Here is a 10,134-nt window from a genome sequence, read left to right on the forward strand (position 1 = left end):
ATTAATTCTTTCTTCTAAACCCAAGAACTTTGCTAACTCAATAACAGGCCTAAATGATTTTCTTACGACTACAGAATAGAACGAAAGCAATAGCCCGTCAATTATCAAGTTAATTTGTTCGGTCAACGGCATCTTCAGATCGTACTCGAGTATTAATTTCCACTTATGAAAAATGTAATCTAAGACAGATTCAGAATCTAACTGTTCCCTATTTCTCATTTCTTGCTCCAAAACTTGTGAAACTATATTATCTTGATAAGCCTCTGTTACTTTCTTCTTAATCTGAACATACATAAAATTGTCATATTCTGCGGTCGATTGTAAAGCTAACAAGAAGGCGCGAGCTCCATTTTCTAAACAATACGGTAACAAATGACGTTTCTATACATCACGAAGGTTATGAAGGATAGAAAAATCCTCAAAATGATTAAAAAAAATGACTGAACTGACTCGTTCAATTTGCCAGAGAATTTGGGGGATTCTACTAAACGATCTAAGGCAGAGGATATAACTGTAGTATTGTCCATTATAGCTATTTTCTAAGTCACAATTCCTAATCACACTAATAAATAAATATCTTACACTAATATATATATATATATATATATATATATATATATATATATATATATCCAACACCAGAATATAAATGACACTTCTTATATACTAACAGAAAGAAAAACAAAATATAACAACTTGGCAAAATCTTTTCTTCTCACCCACAAATAAGTCAATAAATAAATAAAAAAAATGAAACAAAAGTTACTCTAACTGAGCAAATGCACAAACGTAGCGAGGGTGGGCTAAAAATAACTCTACTGAATTTCTCTCAGCAAAAACTATAAATTACATTGTACTCGTTACTCAAAATGCATCGTTATTATGTTCAACTCAATGGGATTTATCTTTTAAAAATCTCTAATGTACCTGACTTGTCTATCAAGACTGTTATCTATCGAAAATATTTAGAAATTTGGGATCGTTACAATGGCGTAAGCCTGACGGTATTTCCATCATGTGCCGGTGGGCACCTGTAAAATATTTGATGATTTTGGGATCTTACAGCATCTACCACCATGTGCCGGTTAAAAACGTTTTGTTTTTTTTTTTTAAAAAAAAACATGTTTTAAACATAAAAAACGTTCTTTCTGTTGTTTTTTCAAAAAAACTTTGTTTTTTCAACCCTGATTCCAAGTACGTAAAACATGAGATTATAGGTCCAAAAAAAGACCCGTTTAATTAACATGGGGAATTTCTTTTTGCCTCCTTTAGAGACCCTAAAAATTAAAAATATTCACTTTTGACAATTTTCCTTTGGATTAGTCCCGGAAAGCTACAATCATGCCAAATTTCAACTTTCCACGTCAAACGGAAGTACCCCTGTATTTTATATCAGTTCATGTAGTTTTATATATAGTTAAGATATATATTACTAATAGCGTTTGTTATTTAGAGTTTTCTGAGCCAACCCTATATGAAATGTGAATCTACAATTAATGTGGTATCTGAACTACCTGTTTTGCCCATTATCATGTATGGTGTTGCTTTTCTGTAAAAAAAAAAAAAAAAAAAAAAAAAAAGGTTCAAGAAAAATACTAAAAAATTAGAAAGGCTTTATATAAGAATTTTGGACGTCCAATTTCGTATTAAGATTCGTCAATTACTTTCGTTAAATAAATATTGAGAAATCCAATCTTTTTTGTGAGTTGACATTTAAGGATTTAGCCAATATATTGTATTGTATTTTTATTTATTGTAACTTTCCTATGTTAAAACATCTTACATATTCTAGCGCTTTGCCCTCTTGTTTTGGGAGACCACATTGAAGGTATAGTTGAAGCTACAAGAGTGTTTGGCAATTTGACCAGGTCAAAAGAAATTCGGGATTACGTTGTTGAAAGTGGAGGTAGGTACATTTATAAAATTAATTGATTTTAAAACGATTATTCTGTTAACGATAAACAATTTCATAGATGTAGACACCTTTAAAAGTAAATTATGTTTAATAACATCTAGTTTGTCAATAATTTTCTGCATAAATTGGCCATACATTTTTTAAACCTCTTATTATTGTTTAAATTACACAAAGTAACTGAAGTTATGACAACGTTTTGAAAGCTATTTTAAGGATATAGAGAATAAATCAATTTTGAAAATGACTGGGCGATTATCTTTAATGTTCTAACTATTTCATGACAATTTTAAGATTTAAAATCAGGTTCTTTAATTTTTGTTTAGATTGTTTAGCAATACTAGATTTACCTAGCTTTGCATATCAAGAACGGTTATTATCCATTTGACAACAGAAAGTTCAATTCTTGATATATATTAACTTCATAGACTAGCAATATTTTTACTGTAATCAAAACAGCGTAAAATGAGTTGACTTTCAAAGTATAGGTTCATGTGATAATACATTCATATACATATATCTTAGGTTAATAACATGAAAGTTAAGTGCAGCTTATAGCAATATGAATAGCACTCTTTTTCGTGTTATTAATACAAAACATGTAAAGATTGAATAGATGATACATGTATACACAGTCTGAGAAAAGATAACACCATTAAACTTCGGGAGGTTACTGCTTATATCAAATAATAGAAAGGCTTTATGTTCACTGTTTGATATTGTGTACATTGAAGTATTGCTTCAGTGTAAATTAAAATGTATCATAAAACATTTTTCCTTGTTATTATAAATCATTTGCACATTTTCATTTTTTAAATATTACTTCTAGTGTTAAACAAGTTACTTCAACTACTGGATTTAGAGAATCGAGAGCTATTATACACTACAGTAGGAATTCTAGTCAACATGATGGCTGATCCTGATAAAAGAGGTGCACTAAAGGATGGGAATGGTGTTCAAAGGTAACGAATAACTCATTTAATTTCTGTATATTTTTATTTCATTTCAAGTTTATTTAGACTTGAATTGGAAATAAGGTGGACAGTTCCTCTGTTCGACTGAAATTGCTTTTCACTTGAAAGAACATGGGCAGTTGTTAAGGTAAGGCTTCACACATCATGACCTTGATGTGTAAATGATGATGTGGTCACTATTATGCTCTGGCCTCCATTAGTCGTAAACTTTTCCATGTACCCATTTCATACAGGAGGCTGAGTCAACCCTTGAGTCGCGTTTGTATGAATCACACCCTAGTTTGTATAAATCACTCCCTAATCAATCGAACCCTAGACATCTTATCGACTACTCTCCCTTAGCTCTTCTTGCACTAGTACTGAAAAAATAATATTTTTTCCTTTTAATTTTTCACAGAAGATTCCTTACAACTATAGGTAATTCTTTTACACCATTTACATTTACGCAAGCAAAATAACACTGTCTCCAATTTCTCTTGAAGCAGTTGGTCTGGTTATTAAAAAGGGAAAATAATGATGATAATAAAAACATTAATTCCATAAATATACACCTTTACATTTTATTTCCTTTATTATAAAGGAAACAGATATATGAGTTTTGTACGATATCAACTGTACATTTCACCGTATTTTATTGATCTACCTTCTAAATTTATCTCCGTACATAGTTACGCAAAAATTAAATCGTTGTTACGTACGACCACTGTGTTTCGAGTTGCGGTAAAACATTTTTCTTTTTGTAAACAACAGAGAAACCTTTATACAAATCATTCGAAATTTAAACCCTCTGATTTCTCCATAGCATCAGGATAGGCCCATAGATTCAGGTTATAGGGGAAGTGAACTTTAATTTCTTCATTGAGAGATTACATTAGAAACAATACATGAAAAAACATGGCCTCCTCGCAATTAATTCTCAACAAAATATATATATACAAATTTATTTATATATTTATATTTATATATTTATTTTGTTGAGAATTAATTCCGAGGAGGCCATGTTCTTTCGTGTGTTATTCTTGATGTAATCTCTCAAAGAAGAAATTAAAGTTCATTTCTCCTTAAATTTCGAATAAATTGTATAAAGGTTTATTATTCCTTGACAATTGATGAAGCCTGGCCGCTTTGGTCGCAGTGCTGCTCGCAGTCTGTCCAACTGTTCACAGGTAGAAGGCAGTAGTAGTTGTTCGATCTATAACCTCCTAGTGAATTATTCCTTTGACATACCACCATGGACAACATATTTAAACACTTTTCTGAGATGAAGTTCTGGTGTGGACGTTGATGGTGGCGTTTCAGAAATGTAACAGATAGTCCTGTGACGCCTTACGTTCTGGTTCATAATCCACTTTCATTACCTGTGCCAGTAGGTGGCAAGAACTGATTATTTTTATATCGGAAAAACAAAGTAACACAGGTCACGATTTGCCCCTCATGTTGATTTCCACTCAGCTGATGTGAAGTTCGACGATCAAACTTTGTGGTGAAACCTAGTGTTTTAAGTCATCTTTTGATTGTTATCTTGTGTCCCTGTAAGGTTTCCGCTACGATTGGCTTTGGGCTGTTTCTTATGACTTGGTCAAGATCCTCTTCAAAAAGTTCTGCAGAAGTCCAAGCTATAGTTGATCTTGATATGTGTGTCCTAAATTATAGAAACTAATGTCGACGGTGCTATCGTTAGCTAAGTCTGCCCTATGCTCTTGCCAAATGTTACAGCAGGCTGTGACTGCAATATTGCCTGTGCCGAACTCAAAAACTAAACGGTGTCTGATGTGTTACTTATTGATGTCCACACACTATTTTGTCCCGCAAAATCTTCACGTCCACATTCACTGCCAGTTGCTACTCTAAGAACTCTTGATTACATGATCACTAATTCATGCACTGGGAGCGCCGTCTGTTAGGTTAGTACTTTGCTAAACGGTGAGCTGTGTAAACGACCAATTTTTACTCATACCCAATATGAACACCAGTTCTCAGTAATTCAATAATTTGATTTTAAACTGCAATTGACTAATGTATATATTCACACACTACCTGCTTGTTTGCTTTAATTTTGCTAAATAGCAGATTATATTGGTGCCATTTTCTATTAATTTATATGCTAACTTTGTTTCAGATTGACGAACGTCCTGTGTAAAATAGACGATGGTGATTGGCAGTTAGCATGTTTGGTGTGTCAAGTTCTATGGAATTATATAATTGAAACCGAGAATCTCATTGGTGCATTAGGCAAAGAAGAGACTGATAAACTTTTAAGTGTCTTGGCAGATTATCTTGGTAAGTGAATGTATTCGTGATTATTAAATAGTAATTATTATTTTACAAAATATAACACTAAATATGTATTGTGTATTAGTGTATTAGCCGTGAAAGACACTGGCTTGTGTAATTTTTGTATGTGTATTTATTATAATTGTTGATTTTGTCCGGATTTTTCGTTTAAATGATACTCAAAACCATTTCTTACCTCCATATACTGATATCGAATGCTTAAAGGACAGAACTATAAATAAAAATAAAATATACAAACTTTCTGCTCTATGTAAAATTCCAAATTCCAGTTGCTTAATTTGTGAAGTTTTTGCCATCAAATGGAAGCATTTTCAAGAGAATAAAGTAGGAAGAAAGGCTATTCAGATGAGAAAAATAGAAACCACAGCTATAAATATTCATTTAAACACTAAAGCCATTATATTTGATGACACTACCAACTATAATGAGATGAAGTAGCTGTGACTACTGAATAAGCGTAAATATATTAAGTGGTCAATATAAGCACAAAATATCATTCATATTTGGCTAAATACAGTGTTTTATCTGCTTTGCTTATAAAACGTGTTGTTATTGCAATTACAGCAGTTTCCTTAGTATTGTACGATAACACAAGTTTGAAGGTAAACTCTGCAAGTTATAAATGTTCAAAATGACAATGAGACAAGGGGTTTATGGAGGACACTGTAGCTCAGTAATAAAGCGTCTACCTCTGGTGCGTGGGATCCCTGATATAATTCCCAGACAAGTAAGTTTTTGGTGGATAACATCTTGTTCGTGGGTGTTTTCGGTGTACTCTCGTTTCCTTTCATATTTTCATTCCACCAATTCTTTTATTATCATTCACTTGCCTTAATCATCCGTCTCCTTTAGCCTAACGGGTATAAACGTGGGACGTTAGACTGAAAGATTTCATTTCATTTTTTTTGCAAAAGGTTTATGTAGATTACTTGCATATGTATTGATACAGTGAAACCTGTCTTTAGCGGAATCGAGCGGGACTTGCAAAAATTTCCGTTAAAGTCAGGTTTCCGCTTAGTGGAGGTAGACCTTTCCTTTAAAAAAAAAAATACATGCTTATAAAGAGGCATACTGAAATATATATTGCTGTACGTACATTGTTCGATTACAGTGCTTCTTTCTTCTACGAATAAATACACAAAAAATTTAAATGAACACAAAATATGCTATGCACACGTTTTCTTTATTTTTCTAATAGCCAAGTAGGGTTTTCTGTGTACATTGCTGCTTGGCTGCTTGACTTTCCGCATACACTTTAGCCTGAGAAATTATACTAAGTGAATCAGAATCATTTTTCTGTAAGGCAAATTCTTGCAGTTCCTTTAAACTTCTGAGAGCATCTTGATATGTATTTATTCTACACACTTCTTCGAACTCGATATCGTATTCCTCTTCTTCCTCTATCTCGTTTTCTTCTTTCCGACATTCCGTATGATTCTTGATTAAGTTGCGGGGATTAAGGACAATTTGTGGGAGTGAATATGAGTAGTGGTTGGGGAAGGTCTACACTGTCCAGAAATATTTAACAAAAGAACGAACATTTTATCGCAGACAGTATAATGTATGTGTCTCACAAAATGTCTAAACATCTTCTAAACGCTGTAGTCCGGAACTCAGAATTTTCCGTTAAATGTTTATTTTTCTTTCCGTTGTCCGCGTAACACAGTTTCCGCTTAATGAAGGGACTTTTTACACGTTTTGTTCTCCAAAATTCATGGGACCAAGAAATATTTCCGTTTAAGACAGTTTTCCGTTTAATAAAGGGTCCGTTGAAGACAGGTTTTACTGTATTAACAATTATTAGAATCATACTAGTGGTCCTTATAAGATGTAATATTAGTACGTCCGTTACTCCGCACAATAACTCTTGAAGGATTATTATTATTATTATTTGCAATAGAGAGTTTCAGCGATTATTTCGGCAATCTCGGCAGTTCGTTAATGGAGTCGATCCGTTAACATCTTGATGAGTAACGGTGACATTAATGGTGGTTTTCTATATCCCATTTTCTACTGTTGAAACAAAGATGTATAATCTTAGAAATAAAAAAGAAAAGTAAAAATGATTGAGAGAGACAAGAATAGTATTTCTACCATATTTTTTATTCATCAATTTGTTTATGTTTTACGTGATTCCATAAAGAGAATATTAATTAGGACTTAATTTTATTTTTTTTCAGATGAAGAACGCTTATTTGGAATCACTGAAGGAATGGAAGCCGAAGAATCCATTGTTATGTCCCTTGCGTATCAAACATGGGAAGAATTTGCAGGTGTGGCTACTAGTTTGCTTGAAAAAATTGAAGCATTTCTGGATCGGTTAGAATCACTGAAATCTCAAGAGCCTTTGGACCTTGAGCCTTTGGAAGATTTTCAGTCTGTGTAAGCATTCTTCACTACATAATGCAAAGGACAATCGTACTAGAGGTATATGTACGCACATTTTTTACATTTTTAGTTTACCTTATGAATCAATAAAAAAATAATTTTAATCATAGTATTATAGCTACTTTACATCACTTTGGATTTTAAAATCCAATTCCAGAAAGCAATAATTGTTTAGTTGTAACTAACCTATTTCAATTGTTTAGTTTTGTTAAAAGATGTTTGCTCAATGTAACTTGTCAGCTGTAGAAGAAGAAGAAACAAACCGAGTAGATGCGTGTTGAAATTGTGTAAAATAGTAGTCTGTGAGTGTGCGCCAGCCTATAGTTGCATCATCATAGTGTGCGATATGCATTTTATTTTAATTGCGGAATTGTAAGAAACATTCATAATATTATTAAACCAAACTATTGTAGAATGAACCAGCGTTTATATTATACAGTCCACCAATATTAGTTTCAAAGATTCATTTAATCAAACTTGAACAGTTTTTTAAAACCCTTATTTCAATCACCATAAAAAAAAGAGAGTAGTGCATATATCTATTATCTGTCAAGGTGCGCGCGATAAATTGGCAAAAAATTAGTAAAATAAACAACTTACCGCAAAAATGTTATATAAATTGATTGTTATATGTAAATAGATAAACATAGTCATTAATTATATTTTCCACTACCCAAAAAAATCTTAGTTTGTATAATAATAAACTCGATTCGATTGCAAAATCTTTACACTTTAATTAACTTTTGTTTCTCCATAAACATCCTAATGTTTTCATTCTTAGTTTTAACAACCTCTGTATACATTTGAGGAGGGGGAAACACGGTGGTTCAATGGTAGGGCGCTGATCTCTAGTGTATAAGGTTCCTGGTTCGATCCCCGACCAAATAAGTTTGTGGTCGACTACATCGTGTCCGTGGATTTTTTCGAGATACTGCCGTTTCCTACCACATTCTCATTCCACCAATTCTTGCGTCATCATTCACTTGCCTTAATCATCCGTTTCCCTTAACCTGCGATTGGCAGACAATTGTGAGACGTCAAACTGAAAGATTTCATTTCATTTTTTATATATATATTGGAATGAAGTTGTCCATTAACTTCTCTCGTACAGATGCTCTTTCAGACCAATTCTCATCTGAGAAGAAAACAGGTGTAATTTCTTAAATATATTGGAATTTTGTTATCAGTTTCGTTGCCTTTTCTCGCAGACCTTTCGAATCGAAATAATAAATGCATTGGAATAATATCCCATTCATTCTGCACATGTGATTGTCATTTTTAGCACATCACAACATTCCGATGGTTCGCGAAGCTGCACACTCTCTGGATGTAGCCTCCTCCGATTTTCAGCTGTTCCCGAAAATCAAAAGGCACCTGAAAGGGGTGCACTATTGCATTCAGAGAACATGCAGCGTAACACAACGGCTGCTCTAACAGCACTTCCCAAGGAGGAGTTCCAGGCCTGTTTCGAGTAGTGGAAAGTTCACTAAACTGGGTGTATTAAGGCAAGAGAAAACTAGTTTGAAGGTAATTAGGACGGCGGAAACACTAGGTGAGGATATTGTTTTTCCGGATCTATAGGCGAATACTTTTCAGACGGATCGCGTGTGCAGTGATCTCAACAAGTTTCTATAAGGCGCTTAAAGGATTATGTTATGAATGAAAACAACCTGCTCTTTTATCCTGTACACTAAGATAATTGATTTCCGAATTTTCATTGACTTCACTCTTCTAGACAAAATGTAAGAATTTGGTTAATGAGAGTTATATACAATAGCAGAATGTGTATTCCTAATATTAATTTATTTTACCTTCTCTTTATATTATCCTCATTAATCCAGTTGTCACCTATTATCTCGATAATGCTGACAACAAAATTTCGATGGTTTTAGTTAAATCTGACCTAGTACACAACACAGAAAAGAAGGTTTAATGTTTTGTTTATAGTGGCTCAAATGAATTGTATTAGAGTAGGTAATATAAATACCTTCATCACAGTATAAATGCTGCAAATATTTTAATATTCGAGACTAAAGTTATTTTCTTATGTTCTTTTGCAGATTTTTATTGTCAGAACCAAGGAATAATTCCACAGTCATGTGATATGAAGTCCGTCCAAATAATGAAATATCATAATATTTTGTGTATATCTTGTATATTTTATTCACAGAAAATGTAGTAGTTTGTTTATATTGTACAAGTGCTAAGCGCTCCTTTGAAAATAGGTGGCGCAGTGTACTAATAATAGCATAAACAATGCATTTGAACATGAAATACAAAAAGAGCATGATTATTGTATTTTTGTTGTTGTTGTTGTATATATATTCCGACAGACAGTAAAATAAACATTGAAATTAGAATTGTTTTGTTGTTAACTGAATTTTATTCTCTCAGTAAATTACACCCGAACTCTGCAGCAATTACATACACACACAAAGTTGTCTCCAACTTGCCAAATGATAAACAAAGTTTAGTTATTCACTTTAAACGTGTTAGAAAAGTATGTAAAGATTCAGTGAATTCCTATTTTCATTGATTGTACTCGGATGAGAGGGACAGAGAAAG

General features: G+C 32.8%; 1 protein-coding gene across 8 annotated transcripts in view; it reads left to right on the forward strand.

Annotated features, from left to right (window-relative positions):
- Nucleotides 1-9,929, forward strand: part of LOC145686495 (armadillo repeat-containing protein 2) — a 166,148-nt gene extending 156,219 nt beyond the window's left edge. For 6 of the 8 annotated variants that reach the window (XM_081759870.1, XM_081759872.1, XM_081759873.1 and 3 more), the window contains 5 exons: nt 1,793-1,906; nt 2,742-2,874; nt 5,006-5,166; nt 7,362-7,563; nt 9,630-9,929. In XM_081759870.1, coding sequence (XP_081615996.1) covers nt 1,793-1,906; nt 2,742-2,874; nt 5,006-5,166; nt 7,362-7,563; nt 9,630-9,672 — 653 coding nt within the window. In that variant the 3' untranslated portion in view covers nt 9,673-9,929. Of the gene's footprint in view, nt 1-1,792; nt 1,907-2,741; nt 2,875-5,005; nt 5,167-7,361; nt 7,615-9,629 lie in introns of all 8 variants that reach the window. The other 2 variants (XM_081759877.1, XM_081759875.1) reach the window with 2 other exon arrangements.
- Nucleotides 9,930-10,134: the final 205 nt, after the last annotated feature.

This window comes from Thermobia domestica, chromosome 5, assembly GCF_964235325.1.
Source record: "Thermobia domestica chromosome 5, izTheDome1.hap1.1, whole genome shotgun sequence".
In the NCBI taxonomy this organism is placed as follows: Eukaryota; Metazoa; Arthropoda; class Insecta; order Zygentoma; family Lepismatidae; genus Thermobia; species Thermobia domestica.